This window comes from Lutjanus erythropterus, chromosome 19 (assembly GCF_056507025.1).
Source record: "Lutjanus erythropterus isolate fLutEry1 chromosome 19, fLutEry1.hap2, whole genome shotgun sequence".
Lineage (NCBI taxonomy): Eukaryota > Metazoa > Chordata > Actinopteri > Lutjaniformes > Lutjanidae > Lutjanus > Lutjanus erythropterus.
In genome coordinates, this window is record NC_139335.1 from 19,504,166 (window position 1) to 19,520,816 (window position 16,651).

General features: G+C 39.6%; 1 protein-coding gene across 13 annotated transcripts in view; it reads right to left on the reverse strand.

The window, feature by feature from the left end:
• nfixb (nuclear factor I/Xb) overlaps positions 1-16,651 on the reverse strand; it is a 172,431-nt gene that overhangs the window by 135,170 nt on the left and 20,610 nt on the right. The window contains exon 2 of one of the 13 annotated variants that reach the window (XM_084744823.1): positions 12,607-12,642. The exons of the other annotated variants lie outside the window; for them this stretch is intronic. Coding sequence (XP_084600949.1) covers positions 12,607-12,642 — 36 coding nt within the window. The remainder of the gene's footprint in view (positions 1-12,606; positions 12,643-16,651) is intronic. 13 annotated transcript variants of the gene reach the window in all.

The window sequence follows — 16,651 nt, forward strand, 5'->3', positions numbered from 1 at the left end:
GGCCTCAGCATTAATACATTTACAGCAATAATAAAACGTTACGATGACAAGAAAAACAGATAACAAGAGAAATGTCAGGATATATTAGAGCATAATTAGCATCTATCAGACCAAACCCAATCGCAGTGAAAAATAGAAAGTGTGTGTGTGTGAGTGTGTGAGTGTGTGTGTCTGTGCATGCGTGGTGAAGGAGGGAGCGAAATGAATGAGGCCTTTTCTTACAGCAGAGCCCAGATCAGAGCTCCTAACTATGGGATTTGGTGCTGTTGCCTTTCTCCCCCGGGAGGGAGTAATTAGGTTAGGGAGGACAACTGCCGCATTGTTTTAACAGAGGAGGGATTGTGCAGGCCAAGGTCCCACCAGCAACATGCTTCCCTCACAACAAAAATGCCAAACGGATTCTGCGGCGCTTGGACCCACATACACACACACAGAGAAAGAGACAGAGACAGAGAAAGAGAGAAAACTTTTTTGGGGGTTTCCTCCTTTAGGTTTTAGAGAGAAACCTGACTTTTTATGCAGCGCCGGCTTCTTCGGGACAGTGTGTATCCTCTGAAATGTCAAATATAGTCCAACAGTGTCAGATATCCTCTCGTGTTGTTGCAGTTGTGGGATTCTGGCTCTTTGTGGGACTCGGTTCCCTTTAGTGTAACTGCTTCTACTCTCTCCTGTATCCAGAGGCTTGGCAACACGCACCGCTCCTAACTAGTATAATATGGTTATGATGCATTTGCATTCCTTCCAATCCCCTAGGAAATACAATACGCCTATATCGTCTGTTTTAATCACGGTCTGCTTCCAAGGAAAGTAAAAGGAGAATACAAACAGCCACAGCTATAAAGAGGCTTTCTCAAATATACTTCAAGTTCGTTTAAATACATCCTCCGCTGATTGATAGAGAGTAAATCAAACAAATCATGCTGCTAGAAAAAATAAAAGGACATGGAGTGCTCCCCATTCTACTGTATTTACAATACACAGACTATGGCCTCTTTCATTCCCGCCCATTTCCCTCTCTTCTTCCCCATCTCCGTCTTTTTCTTTCTATAATCTTTCTGTCTTTCTGAACCGAACCAAAAGAAGGAAATAATTCTGCTGTTGTTTCACTCCTCTACACCGTTCTCAAGGCCTTCAGCTCCTCCAAGTATTAAAAAAAACAAAAATGCACCCATAATGTGCACCTCTGCATACCCGCCCACACCATCCCTATTCACTTTCATCATAAATCTCCACAGCCTGGCTGCAATATACAGTCAATTTGTGGTCCCCATATGAGTCCTAACTCTAGCTTGGAAATACTTCTATTCAGGTGTGCAGATGGAGAGGAAAAACAAGGCAGGGGGATAAAAAAAAAAATAACACGATGAATAGAATGAATGTGTGTGAATTGATATGTGACGCTAACAGACAGGTCCATAAGGCCTACAAGAGTCTTTTGCTTGCCACAGGTGGCAGAGATGATTGCGCTATATTCCAGATGATGACCATAATGAGCTCGGTTTGAGTTTCACAAGGCTTTTCTCAAGACGTCGTGCACACTGAAGAGACTGACAGCAGCCTGACACGTCAGACAGCCGACCGCTCTCGGGTCCGTTCCCTCCGCGTCCCGTTTTCGACGAGAGCTGCAGCCAGAAATGAGTAGCGGCGCGCGATGTTTCTCCATCACGGTTGCAGGCGATCACATCAAAACAAGGACTCCTATAAGATTGTGACTCAGAAACGAGCAGCTAGACGTCTTAATAACAGGAGAGCAGGGAGTTGAGTGATGGAAGCGAATTTATAAACTGTCATAAAGAGTTTTTGAGGAGCAGAGATTGTCCTGCTCTGTGAACTTGCGGGGTGAAGCTAAATCTGGACCATCTGCGTTTTATATTTTAGCAGTGACATGAAATCCTCATCCTGCACTGAATTTTCCAGTCAAATATACAACTTTCCATGTAACACACACTAATCCTGCAGCTATTTCTCTGAGCCTAAACAGAGCAGAAAGTTTATATCTGAATTCCCTTGCAGAGTACGCTGCAGCTGTAGTCGGGATAGTAATTGCTGGGCCAAAACTAGAAGCCACAGAGTTGTGTTTGAGTCTAACCCTGAGCCCTGCTTGGCCTCGGCCTCCTCCACTCAACTACTCTGATCCTAGCTTTTTATTTCAACAAGGGCCTATTTCACTCTACTGTACTCTGCTCGACTGTCAAGAGGGTCTCAAACAGCCTCGGGCCTGCAGCAGGAGCCAGCAAACACAGCGAAGTCACAAGAAGCATAGAGCGTGCACTCATACACGGACACTTCCACACAAACAGAGTCAGTTAATAACACACAAACTCCCGCCCTCCAGCTCTGTTTGCTCACAGCTGCCAGGCCTCCTCAGAGTTCATCTGAGGTAAAGATATGTTATATTATGCAACCGAGTATAGATTTTCCACCCTTGGCCCTGTGCCAACTTCCTGCTCCAAAGAGCAAGATCTAGCGCTTTGTTCCCCGGGGTGACAGCTATTCCTTGCCGGACAGGGTGGCCGAATTAGATACACAGACAGAAACAGACGGGAAAGGTAATGAAAGGGAACACAAGCAAGTAAGAACGCAAGTGAGAAAAGAAAAAAAAAAAAAAAAAAAAGAAGTGCATGCAGCTTTTGCTGTCCCAGGATGTTGCTGTCTGCGTTTCTTTGTCTGTAACTTAAAGTCCTCCTTTCCCATCTACTCTACATCTTTTTCCCCGGCTCTTGAAATCAGGTCACAACTGTTTTCATTACTGTTTGACTTGCGGGTTCATAAGCCTCCAAGCGTCAACGTTCCTCCACCCACCCCCAAGACAGGAAAAGATTTTTTTCCTCCAACATTAACCCCATAAATGCCTATTAAACCCAATCACAAGCTTTAAAGCTACGTTGCCGGCGAATGAGAATAAAAAGCAGATCTCAAGAGTTGATGCTTAATTTAAGTCATGAATACAATCATAGCTGGGCTCATAATCTTATCTGCTAAATAGCCGGTGTGGATTACACTCCTGCATGGTCACTGTGTTCATCTCCTGTGCAGGATCGACATATCCAGGACTCTACTTGAAACTGTTTTGCCTCTGCTGCAGCATGAGGTAATGTAGCGTGATGATGAAAGAAAGCCTCGGGAAATTTGAGGTACAATCAACGAGCCAATCAATGCCTCTTTATGCCTCCTCTACTTAAAGGAAAGCCAAAGAAGCGGTGAAAAGATAATGAATGCTATAACATCATCGAGTGGCGTCACTGTGTGATGTCATCCCTTGACAACACAACAATTCCGACACCGCCGTCACTTCACAATTAAGTGTGGCTCGATTGAGTCTTTTGACTGTAATTGCTTCTCCAGGCTTCACCAGGAGTGCAGTGATGTTTGTTTGTTTTTTGGTAATTAAAGGATGGATAGATGGATGGAAGACAAGGGGGCCATAGATGGCTAATCTGAAAAAACGCAATTTACAATTTGAAGTTTAAAAAAAATCTACGTTGAGTAAACTAAGTGCTGGAAAATGCATAAATTATTAACTCATTTGCCAAAAGCAGCCCAATGAAATAACAGTTCAAATAAAGCAAACAGGTAAATGTTTGAAATAGTTAGCTGAAAGTATAGTTACATGGCTGAAATAGTTAGCTAAAGATAACTATTCAAATAGTTAACTAAGGTAATGGTTAAAAGGTTGACAAAGTTAGCTAACAGTAATTACTAAACATCTGAAATAGTTAGCTCAAGAAGCCTAATGGTAAAATGACTGAAATAGTTAGGTGAATTAATGATTAAAAAGTTAAAAAATAGCTCACTTAAAGTACTGGCTAAAAGTTTGAAATAGTTAAAGTAGAAATGTTTAAATAGTTAAAAAAAAGTTAGCTTAAGTAATAGTTGGCTAAAACTAATGGTTAAAATAGCTAAATTGTACTAGAAATAGCTAAAAGTAAATCATTCAGTGGTTGAATGGTTGAAACTATCAGCTGAAGCTAATGGTGAAATGGTTAAAATACTTAGCTGAGGTACTAGTTAAATAAACAGTTAACTGAAGTAATGGTTAAATGGTTGAAACAGCTAAAAGAAACGGGTAAATGGCTGAAGTAGTTGGCTGAAGTAGCCTAATGGTTTAATAAATGAAGTAAAAAGGATGGATCAGCATTTCAGTTAGTTAGTTAGCTAAAAGTAATGGATTGGTTGAAACACTCAGAGTGGTAGTAATACAAATGCAAACTTGACCAAACCAGCCTAATCATTAACAGTTCACTTGTATGAAAATAATATTGTAATGATCAACTTTTACAAAATCAATAGTGGTGAGTAACATCCAATTTACAGTCAAGGCAAATGAACTAAATGAATCCATCTGTAAGGGCTGGGTGTGTACATCAAACAAAAAAGAAAAGAAAAAAAAAAACACCATCCTACAACATATATACACTACTGCTACTGTTGTAACACACAGTCATACTGTGTGTGATTTTTTTAAAAGAATGCACACCTGTGCCTCATGTGATTAAGTGCATGCAGGTGTTTTATGTGTAAATCACCGTAAAATATAGCTTGTAGTTAAGCTTGAATTCAAACAGACACACTAAATGTAAAGAGAGTTTGTTTCTGATTGGGTAGACCTATTATGGCTACAGTTTCTGCCTTATTCATAAGATGATAATATGTACACGTGTGCCATGTTTGTGTGAATTCCTGCATCTGCCAGTTTTTCTTTCTTTTGGGATAGTGAGAGCATGTGTGACAGACTGACCGAGGTAGAAAGTTTAGCCTGGGGAAGCTCGTGAAGAGAAGGCTGCAGTCACACAGAGTGAAACGGTGCTCAGATTTCATCCAGATTAATCTGGAAGCTTTGTAATGAGGGGTCTACTGTATATATTTAGCCATTGCAGTGAGATGTAGGTCAGACAGACAGGCAGGACAGGCCAAACAACATGCCCAGATTGCCCACACTGAAGTGACCTTGAGTGGGCCGTCAATGATCCGCAACAACAACTCTCTATCTATTCCTGTTGACCTGTGGCGGGCTGATACAATGGCTTTGCACGTTCCTTGTTTTGCCCGGCCACAAGTTCGAGCCCTCCCGTTTCTCTTTGAGGAACACAACAGATCTTGGGAAGTCAATATCGTGCAGCTTGTCTTTACGGAAACGTTACTTGTTGATTAAAAAGAAAGAACAGAGAATGAATTATTGTCAACGTTCGCTCCGTGTGTTGATACTGGCATTAGTTCAAATTTATTCAATGCAAGAACAAAGCACACTCAGACACATTTCTCAGTCTGTCTTCTGGAGCACTAGACACAGAACAAAATTAACTAAACACTGCGAAATGTACAACAATTATTCACTTTGCAATCCGCAACATGACTTTATTGACTGAAATCCTTTATAGCAATGACAGTTTTGTGCCGCTGGCCTCACACTAGTAGCTTTGGTGCAAATAAATAACGGATTCTCACATTAATTTTGCAACAGATAATATCAGACTGTAGAGCTTCCTCTATGGATCCATTGTTTTATGTCTTTTGTTCGGGGCTGCACGATATGGTAAAACAAAATCATATTGTGATTATTTTGACAGATTTGTGATTGCAATATGATTCAAAATTAGTGGGATTGATCGTTTTTGTGTCACAATTTCATTTTCACTGTTAAATCATAATGATGTGACATTCTTTGGGGTCTATACCAAACATATATGTTTCCTTACATCTAGAGAATAAGACTTGCAGCACTACAGGACTTCATTATGATGCTGTTTTGTCACGTTTTTCTTTAATTAAAAAAAACACTATATGATATTTCAATTAATTATACTACTCTTGTTGTTGCTTTTTATGCCCCTACACCAAAACCATGTTTTGCTTTTTTTCATTTCTGGAGGTTTGACCTTCATCTGCTGCAGGTGGAAAGTTTCCCTGCTCGCCCTGACCACCAGTTTAAAGTGTGTATGTATGAGCAGGACTTTGTGACATCACAATGAGTCTGGGAGCCAATCACTGGGCCTCACGCAGGAGACTTTGCATATTCTCAGCTGAACTTTCTCTTCCTTTTTTTCCATACGGTGAATTCGTATGAACATGCCGTGTCAGACAAAGAGTAAAAAAAGAACTTTACGAGTTTGAAGACTAAAGTTGTACTTTCATAGATTGATAAAGAGAAGTCTAATTTTGACAGTGTTTTAACAATGGAATTAAAAGACCTGCTGAAGCCAAGAAATGGGAATAACTAGTGCTGTTCTTGTGTTCACCTGAGGTTTGCACTGTCACTGAAATAAAGAGGAAATGGTTCGATGTGAAAACATGCCATAATAGGTGATGCTGCTGTCAGGCATTGCAACAGAGGATGTCTCTTTGGATAGTGACTTCATAATCCTACATGTGAAGATCCTAGATGTGAGATCCAATACGCTTGACATTAGTTAATTTAAATGACGAATGATGGCCTTTATGTGTAAGTTTAGAATTATATCCTCATTTGAAATAAATGCTCGTAAACTGTGTTTGTATCTTTGAGAAAATTTAAAGTATGAGAAAACTGAATGTGACAAGTTCACTCGTACAAACCACTTTGTTCATGCGAGCTGTTCTTTCATAAGGCTCAGTGTTGAATATGCAACTTTGGGGGGGAGGGAGTAGATGTCATTAAGAATTTTTAACAATATAATTGATTTTTTTTTGTGGAAGAGAAACATACCAGGCACAAATTATTACTGAAAGCAGAGGAACTGTATATGTCTGGAGGGGGTCTTTAAATTACTCTAATAGAGTCATCAATGCAAAATGATACGCCACTTTGCAGTTCAAAGGTTTTGCCCTTGAAGCCTTCTCCAGTAAAAGCCAAGCGTGACAGAAATGGTGCCTGAAATCTGACATATCGCTGATACTCTCACAGATACAAGATCTATTCAAAACAAACTGAAGCCAAGCGGGAGGGGGAGGAGGGTGAAATAAGAAATATGTGTGTGCCTCATGGTGTATCTGTGTAAACCTAAGGTGCCACACCCTCTCTCATATACAAACACTGTAAATTTCTCCCTTCTCTCGGTGTCTCATTCTTTCACACACACAAGCACCACTTGTGTGTCACCACAGACACCTTATCCTCAATCGCCCCGTCAGATTGGTTGTCACAACGTTCCAAATAGCCGCATAATGGCGGCGCTGTTATTTAGATTTATGACTCAAAATCTGAGGAAAGAACACGCTGTACTGATGTCTAAAGCTCAGCTATGACGAAGCTCTCAAATATTCACTAATGTATTTCTGTTTGCTGCTCAGGCTTCATTCTGGTAAAGGCACACTTTGTCTTGGTGGTTTCTAAATTGAGACCCCCCCCCACCCCCACCACCCCTTCTTACACACTACACTCTGCCCCCCCCGCCCTCTTCCCTTTCTCTGCTTTCATATTGTACACAAGTATTTTGTGTTCCTCTGTATATTCTAGCTCAATTATGTAATTTAGCACCCGTGTGTTTGTGCGAGTGTGTGTGCGAGTGTGTGTGTGTGTGTTCAGTAGTCATGGCAACAGCACAACATATCGGCGACCACAGAACCGCGCTGGGGCCACGGGCACCGCCAGAGTTGTGCCAAAGACTAATCCATGCCAGAGGTGACATGAGCGAAGGAAAAGTGAGGCGGGTGGAGACAACATGACACACACATGCAAAATCACACACACACACACACACACACACACACACAGAGAGAGACACAGACACACCAGCGTATTACTCTCTCCTCTCACTCCTCGCCTTCCTTTTAAAACACAAGCACACACACTGGATATCCTCCCATTCTTCTTGGCTGGAGCCTCCCATGGCAGTAGCAGTAGGAATCCATTCTCCACGGATGCTGGGACAGCTGTGCTGATATTGAATGAGACACAGTTGGTCCTGCCTCTCTCTGCATGCAGCGCGAGATAAAAACTACATGCTACTTAATTCAAATCTATATTGCCTGCTGCCAAATTGCACCCGGCTCATCTTGTCTTTGTCTTTGCCACCAAAGAGAGAGCTCCTGAATGTCTTTTTTGCAAAAAAAAAAAATCTACCGTAAATTCGCTCCTGCTGACGCATGGTGGCCCCCAGTCACCAGCTGACAATACAGGCAGAAAATTTATCACTGACAAAGACATTAATCACAGGAACCTTCATAACCTTCTCAGTTGTATGCTTAGAAATATGGCACGTAAACAGAATGCAGATCATCTGCAACATGCTACCAATTGTGAGGCTGCAAAGATAAGAAAAAGCTCATATTTGAAGTCCTGGGTGTCTAATTCCTTGTTTTAGGAAGGAGGTCTTCAACGTTTTCCCGGCCATGGACCCATTAGCAGATATATTAGCTTGAATAGTTTCGGGTCTTCCTTCGTTTGCACTTCGTTTGCGTTAGGGTTGCCCCCTACTACACTTTCACAGTGGTTTTTGCAGTGGAGTTGTGAAATTACAAAATGATTCACTGTGGCTCACAAGAGTGTCTGTGCACTTGTGATAGTAATACAGCTAACCAATATGTGTCAATAACTCATAGCTAACTAGTCTGAAATACTCACTTCTATGACCACAACACAACAGCCATGGTGTCCTCTGAAATCTCTATTCTGGCCCTTAACTTATGTTATTGTTTGTCCATTTCATGGTCATTAGAATTCAAATTCTGAATGTTTGCCAAATGAGCAAGTGTCCTTATAAGTCCTCATCTTTCAAAAGCAGTAGATGTTTATAATAGTTAAACTGAGAAATATGTTAATGGAGTCTTGCAGGCAGAAAGGAAGTCAGTTACTGAAATCAAACTCAATATTGTGTATTTTTGGTGCAGTGGGCTTTTGTTTTCGAGATAACTAACTTAACTTTACATTGACAGACAACAGACAGTTATAACCAGCTGATCAACTTACAGTGTAGGACTCGTCTCGCTTGTTATTGTCCATTTACAGTGTTGCACTGTCTTGCACTCCTGCAGTGTTCCTGCAGTGTTCCTGCAGCCTGCCTGAGCTTCATTGAGTCTGGGTAGGAGGAAGCATAGGCAACTCGCTTCAACCATAGATTGTATATTTAATAGGGATTCAACCTATTTAATATACAATCTATGGCTCCAACTCACTATCTGGACTGCAGTACTCATTTCTGCACACAAAACTGCTACATAATGCTCTTTTAAATGTTTTGCTTTTTTAAACGAATAGGCAGACTCATCTTTGCTAATAATTAGTTGAATAAATATTAATTAATTACGTATTTTAGCAAAAACAAATGATTAAACAATAACTTGGCAGCCCCTCTGTAATTCTGAGGACCTCCTAGGGGTCACAGAACCCCACAGAACTTTTTGACAATGGCAGGAAGCCTCAAATGCATAAAAAATGCCACACTGGACGAGCCAAACAGTTAGAGAGCGATGCGTAAAACATTTAAGATCTATTAATAATGTGGCTTTTGCAGTAGATCAGCCTGTGACTGGCTGTGTGGTATGAATGAATAAGTAAAAGGAACACGCTGTCCCAGGCAAGCGTCTGGCGTTATGACCTCCTGGTGTCCCGTGATGAGGGGAAAAGATCCGGCGTAGCCTGCACAGCACAAAACAGCAGCACGGCCAATCAGGGACTCCGATTTCACCCCTTCTACTCCCTGCCTGTCTTTCCCCTCTTACACGTGTGCGCACACAACTCAGTTACAAGTGAGCACAATAGATCAGCCCTACCTGTCAATCAAACACACTATGAGTTCATTCTTCTGTCTGCTGGCCAAAAGTGGAGTGCTTTACTGGCTGCCGGGTCACTTCTCTGCACAAATATCCACACAAACTAAACTTCTCTTCACTGTCTGGCATCAGCGAGTTACACTGCAGCTGTATATATAGAGAATTAAGACAATTAAACTTGTGTGCAACTGAACCAAAACCCACAGTGATACCATAATTCAATATACCTATCTGAGAAATGTGATACAGGCAGTGAGACCAATTCTGAACTCCTCGCAATGTGACTTTGGTGCTTGTTTTTCAAATTAAAACTGCAGCGATTGGCTTGAACAAAGGATAAAGGTGAGACACAGTCGCCTGGAAACTGGCAACCCGGTTAATCCAGCAATAACCACTCACGGGCCTAATTGGCATGAAGACATGGCACCAGAGGTTTTAGGTGCATGTTCCACGCATGTCTGTGTGCACGTGTGTGTGTGTGTGTGTCTTTAATTCTGAAAAATCCAACATTTTCTGTTTATTCAGACTGCGGTTCCATCAGATTTTTAATCCTCTGAACAGCTGTTCCAACTCATTCTGCAGGCCTTGGGAAGAGACAGAGAGGAAGCAGAGTGGAAGGGAGGGGAGGAGTGGGAGCAGCGTAAGGGCCACCTCACCAAAATATGTGTAAATGTAAAATTAATGCTTGAAAGCCCGGATATTGATTACACTAATTTAATCAGATTTTTAGATAAAACAAACCAGCTCATGCTTTCCCTCCTCTATATCTTGCTTTGATATTTTCAGTGAAAACACTGCTCTGTGATAAGGAGTGATAAGGGTTAGTGGTGACGTAAGAAAAATATAATACATCCTCTTGGAGCAACATATAGAGCTGATAAAGAAAACCGCTGCTTCAGACTGGGAGGACAAAGCAATGCGTCATACGAGTGGAGACGGTGACCTGAAGGCAGAGGTGATTCCAGAGTATTAGAGACGGACAAAGTAAACAGACAGTGTTGGGAGAGTTACTGTTAAAACGTATTCCACTACAGATTGTCGCACGCATGTCCTGAAATATGATTTGTAACACATCCCATTAGTTCACTCAAGTTAGGGAACATATTCTAATACTTCTGGACTGCTTCAAAATCATCTTGCTGAGCTCATTCGTCTGGGTCATTCTGAATGTAGCTCGCTTTTGGAGATCCATCTACTGTTCTCACTGTGTACGGGTCACACCGAGAAACTCATGCTCGCCACACACGTCCAAATATTAAAACATATATTATGTGTTAAATAAATGTGCCATATTTGTGGCAAATTAGCGATACATATCAGCAGTTTGGCAGACAGAAACAAAGTTATCCATTCAACTAATCTATTTTTAAAGATGTAACTGATTTCAGAATACCACAAATTTAAAATGTAATTGTAATGGAATATAATGACTCATATTTTATGCTTTAAATACTGTATTCTGTTACTTGTATTCCGTTACTCTCCAACCCTGGAAACAGATCACACACAAACATTAGTCATAGTGTTTAGAGCCAGACCAATGTACTGATTGGGCGATATGCAGATTTTTCTTGGTTTTGATTTGTTTTATAGGCAGCATTCCTTTTCTAAATTCAAGTTGTCTGTTTGTGTGGGTTTTTTTTTTTATAATTCTTCATTATTTATAAACATTAAAAATACCAGTAAAGATTTACTGTTTCATTGCGAAAGATGTAATTTGGGATTTTGCATGTGTATAAATAAAGACTAAAAGCCCGACAGATATATACCGGTATCTGCCTTTATGTTTACAGGTATTCATCAATATGAAAACTTTTTTTTAGAGAACATACAATGATTGGAAACTGGTGATTTAGATTTAGCACAGTCTGGGACATTTATGAGGACACAAGAAGCTCCCTGGCAGGTGTAAATACTGAGAGGCTACTTCCTGTTCTACAACCCTCCCCTAATTCACTGACAGTATTAAAATATTCATCAGTTGACTGATACAGAACACTACTGATATTTATTTAGCTATTTATTTATTATTATTTTACTGGAATACATAGATTATTTTTAGAAAACTGCCTTCTGGGTACCTTTACAGATGATACAGGTGCAAATCAGTGTGCAATCCACATAGAAAAGGTGCATTTTGTTCCAGTTCATAAAATCCCTACATCAACCATCATATCAGTAATCTTTGATATACACATATCACAATATTTTGTTTCCTAAATTATTGGTAAAGTACCTAAAGTATTGGCCCAAAAAATCCAGTATTGGTCGGGCTGTTCTAGAGTTCTTTAAAATGATCGGAAAATAAAGCCGATAATCAGCCTACACCCAGGCACAAAGGAACTTGCAGCTGCAGGAGAAAGACGAAAAGCCTGAAGGAAAAGTCTGCATGATGTAATTTCAATTGATATAAAAGGGAAACATTTCCAAATGGAGGCTGGTATACAACTTAAAAAAAAAAAAATCAAATAGGAAAGCATCTCGCTATCTGTGTTCCAAACCTACAATCTGATGTTTTCCTTTTGCACACATAAAAACACAAAGTGGTCGGAGCTGCAGCCAGTTTTTGGTCTGTTTGCACTGCAACGACAAAAAAAAAAAAAAAAAAAAAAAAAAAAAAACACGTGTCGTCCGCTCAGACCATGTTGCCAATAACTGCAAAAGGCTGCAAAAACACACACACAGACACACACACACACGCACACACACACACACACACACACACAGAAAATGCAACTTTTCATGGTGTGTGTGTGTGTGTGTGTGTGTGTGAATTAAGAACTCCAGCTGCAGGTCGGTCAGCGTGAGCGGTCCTGCAGGAGTGTATCACAAAAAAAAAAAGACATGTTCTCAAGATGGAATATATGCAAACACACACACCTAATGCGGAATAAATAGGGACTAAATAATAGGACTTACCACTAAGGCATTGTTTAGAAGGTGAGTAGGGTAATACTTTAGTGTTGAGAGGGTGTTAAGAGGCGAGGAGAGCAGGGGTCAGCGTCCAGGCGGGCAGAGGGGGGCAGAGGGAAGGAATAAGTTAAAATGTCGCACCAGTGAAAACAGTCTGAGATGACAACATTACGAGCTGCAGAACAGTAACCACTGAACACACTGAGAAATGCAATGTAACCAAAAAAGTATGTTCTGAAGTTGTTGTTTTTTTAAGGTGCAGATTTGTGCTGCGTCATTGTGGCCTGAACGGACTCTGAAACAAATAACAGTATCACCAATTTTTAAAAAAAATACAAGAGAAAATCATGTGAAACACAATTTGAGCTTCAATTCGTAATTTTAACTGTAAATTACAGGCTTTCACATGTACTTGAGGAATGAAGAGGGAATTAAAAACTGACGTATAATATCTGTTTTACTTTTTTTTTTAAATCCCTAATTTAAAATGTGATTTTTTTTATCCCTAAATTAAATCAACATGAAAAACACACTAGAAGTTCACACAGAGCACACACACTCTTTCTCCTCTCAGGGCAAGATCTGCCCGTAATTTGCTTCCATTACGCACCGTCCGTCCGTCATGCAGCACGCTGCTTCTCTCCAGCGAGGCTTTTATCATAGTTAATAATTCATTCGATTGTTTACAATTGTTGCCATATCCGAGGTCCAAGCTCGAATTTTTAATTATTAACAGCAATTAAATAAACAAAATGTGCCTTTCCGTCTGCAGACGGGGCTGCAAGGGAATGCTGTGTATGTGTGTGTGTGTGTGAGAGAGAGAGAGTGTGTGTGTGTGAGGGTGTGTGTTTGTGGAGAGAGGGCTGCTGGTGCTGTTTGCACGGAGAGGGAAGTTGTTTCTTCTCAACACACACATATGGGTAGAAAATTTTAATAAAAATGACAAGAAACACAGAGTGTGAGGGGGGTTTTCCCGTGCTGCAGCCAATGACACACTGCAAGTTAGCACTGTGTGCAACATGTGCACTACATTACACTGTATGAGCTTCTGTTGCCAATTAGTGTTGATTAAGGGAAATTTATGTAGCTAAATAAAAGCTTCTTTTGTGTGAGGAGTATCTGCTGTGAAAGAATTTTTATCAATTACAGATAAAGTCATCATTTCTGAAGGCCTGTGTGGAAATGCAGGCCGGACAACAGCAGAGCTGAGAGCCATTAAAAAGTGTGTGCAGGTAAAACATCTCACACACACAGATTATTCTCATCTATAGGCAATATGTTTGATGCTTGTGATGATAGTTTGTTGGCTTTAAAAGGTGAATAATACCAATTTGAAATATGAAAAATATTGAATATTTTAAGGTTTATTGAAAAGCTGAAACCAAACTGAATTGCTGGCTTTAATTTGTGTGACAAAGCAGGTGAAGGAGTATAATTGTAGGAAAAGTGGGTAAGGGTCAAATTAGAATGAATGAGATTTAAATACAACACATTTAAAAAGTCAGATGAAGTCAGTTTCACACAGATATACACAGATTCTATTCTTCTAATTCAGGCAATATGTGTGATGCTCGTGATCACAGTTTGCTGGCTTTAAAAGCTGAATAACACCAATGATGTATGAAAAATGTTTAATACCTTACAGTTTGTCGAAAAGCTGACACCAAACAAGTTGCTGGCTTTAATTTGTATCAACCAGCAGGTGAAGGAGTATAATACTGGCAAGAGTGTGAAGTCGAGTAAAACTCATTTTAAAAAGTTAGATTCAGTCAGTTTCCCCTCTGAAACCATCTCATACACACAGATTATTCTGATCTACTCAATATTTCTTATGCTCATCATAATATGCTGACTTTCAAAGTCGAAAAAATTCCAGTGATGTTTGAAAAATGTTAAATATTTTAAGGTTTGTTGAAAAGCTGACACTAAACCAAAATGCTGGCTTTTTATTTTTATATGAAGCAGGTGAAGGATTATAATAGCTGGAAAAGTGGGAACGGGTCAAATTAGTGTGAATGAGATTTAAAAGGTGAACAAAACTCATAAAAACTTTAAATTAATCAGTGCCACCTTGTGAGTTTTACGTCAACTAATAGTCTAAAAAGGAATAGGAAAGGAAAATAATGATGTTGAATATTTTAAGGTTGTGTTGAAAAGCTGACCTGTATGTATGTTGAAGCAGGTGAAGGAGTATAATAGTTAGAAAAGTGGGAAAGTCTCATAAATAGTACAAATGAGATTTAAAAGTTGAATAAAACTAGAAATTAAAAAAAGACTTAGACTCAGTCTGTCTCACCCTCTAAATCTTAAGTCAACACACTAAAGTGGCCTCTAATAGTTTCCTCAATAAAATGAGGAATTAAGGCAAAATGATAATTTAAAAAAATCTCCTTTTCCCTTTCTGGTGTCAGTGCATTATGGTCGGAGTTGCTAAATGTTTTCTGAAATAGAAAACCAGACATGACATGTGCCCACACGAGAGAGAGAGAGAGAGAGGAGCCGAGAACATCCTCTCTCTCAGCCTCTGGTAGGAAAGTCGTCAGAGGCAGATGATGGGAGGAAAAAGTCTTTTAATAAAACCACTGTAAAAATCAGGAATGAATTACACATCAAACGCGCCCTGGCAGTCCACTGTCAGACGAAGCCAATGAGGGATAAACAAGTCTGCTTTATAAGAGTAAAGACTTCCAGCAGCTGTATAACATGGGCAGGTTGGTTGGCTGAAATGAAGGAAATACCTTCAAAAACCTTATCAAGCTGGAAAAAAAAGCTGCTTTGCCTGCTGGAAGGAAACATTTAAGTTTTTTTTTTTAATTTAGGATTTTATTTTGCTGGTCTTATAGTTCCACTTACAGTTTATGAAATATGTAGCTTAAGACTGTGAAAGAGAAGAAAACTGAACATTTTTATACGGCTGTGGCATTGAAAAAGTTCTGCAAGCAGCCTTTTAGATTATTTCTGTTCACTCTCTCTTGCTGTTGCCAAAGTCGTATTTTTAGGCTGAGATGAATTATTAAAACAACTGAGGTTTTGATATTGTGAATCATTACTAGAAAACAGTTAGAATACGACAGAAAAATAATTAAATATTGGTCAAACGGCGACATTTATTATAAATGCTTCACACCTGAACAGACTCATTTCACCACATTGCATCACACTATAAAAACAAATTCAAACAGCTAGTATGTAATCAGTTTGGAAAATTTCCTGACATTCATCGTTTCCCTGACAACAACAGCAAATAACAATATAAATAACCTTCTTTAAATATGATGTTGCAGCAATACTTTTTTAAAACAAGCAGTGCTTTGTTTTTATCATATGAATAGCGTGGAAAAGAGGAAACCACTGATCAACTAGACACTCGAGAATTTAGAAGAACCGACTTTACGCTAAAAGTTGCTGTGACATGAAAAGCAACTCAGCACACTGCTTCTACACTCAGGAAAACAGGAATATGAGAAGACAGGCTGAGGTATATTATGTGGATTTGGGATGCAGCTAATGATTATTTTCATCATCGATTAATTACTTTTTTGATTAATTGATGTGTTGTTTGGTCTATAAAATGTCAGAAAATAGTGAAAAATGACCAGCATCACATCCTAAAATGTCTTGTTTTATCCACAATCCAAATATATTCAGTTTACTATCACAGAGGAGTAAAGAAACCAGAAAATATTTACATTTGAGAAACTGAAATCAGAGAACTTTGACTTTTTTCTATGAAAAAAAGCACTCTAGCGATTAATCGATTATCAAAATAGTTTGCAATTAATTTGATAATCGATTAATAATCGATTAATTCTTGTAGCTCTAACAGAGATCTAGAAAATCAGTGTAGTTCCTGTTAACCTGCAGCTACACATGTCAGCACGTGTTGCATTCAAGTGCAAAAAAAAACTTGTCAACTAGTCAACTGGTGTAGCAGAGCTCCAGAAAAACACCCATGTCGGAGGATGCAGAACGCTCTTCAAAGTATATCACACACACACACACACACACACACACACACGCACACACACACACACACAAGCTTCTCCCGGTC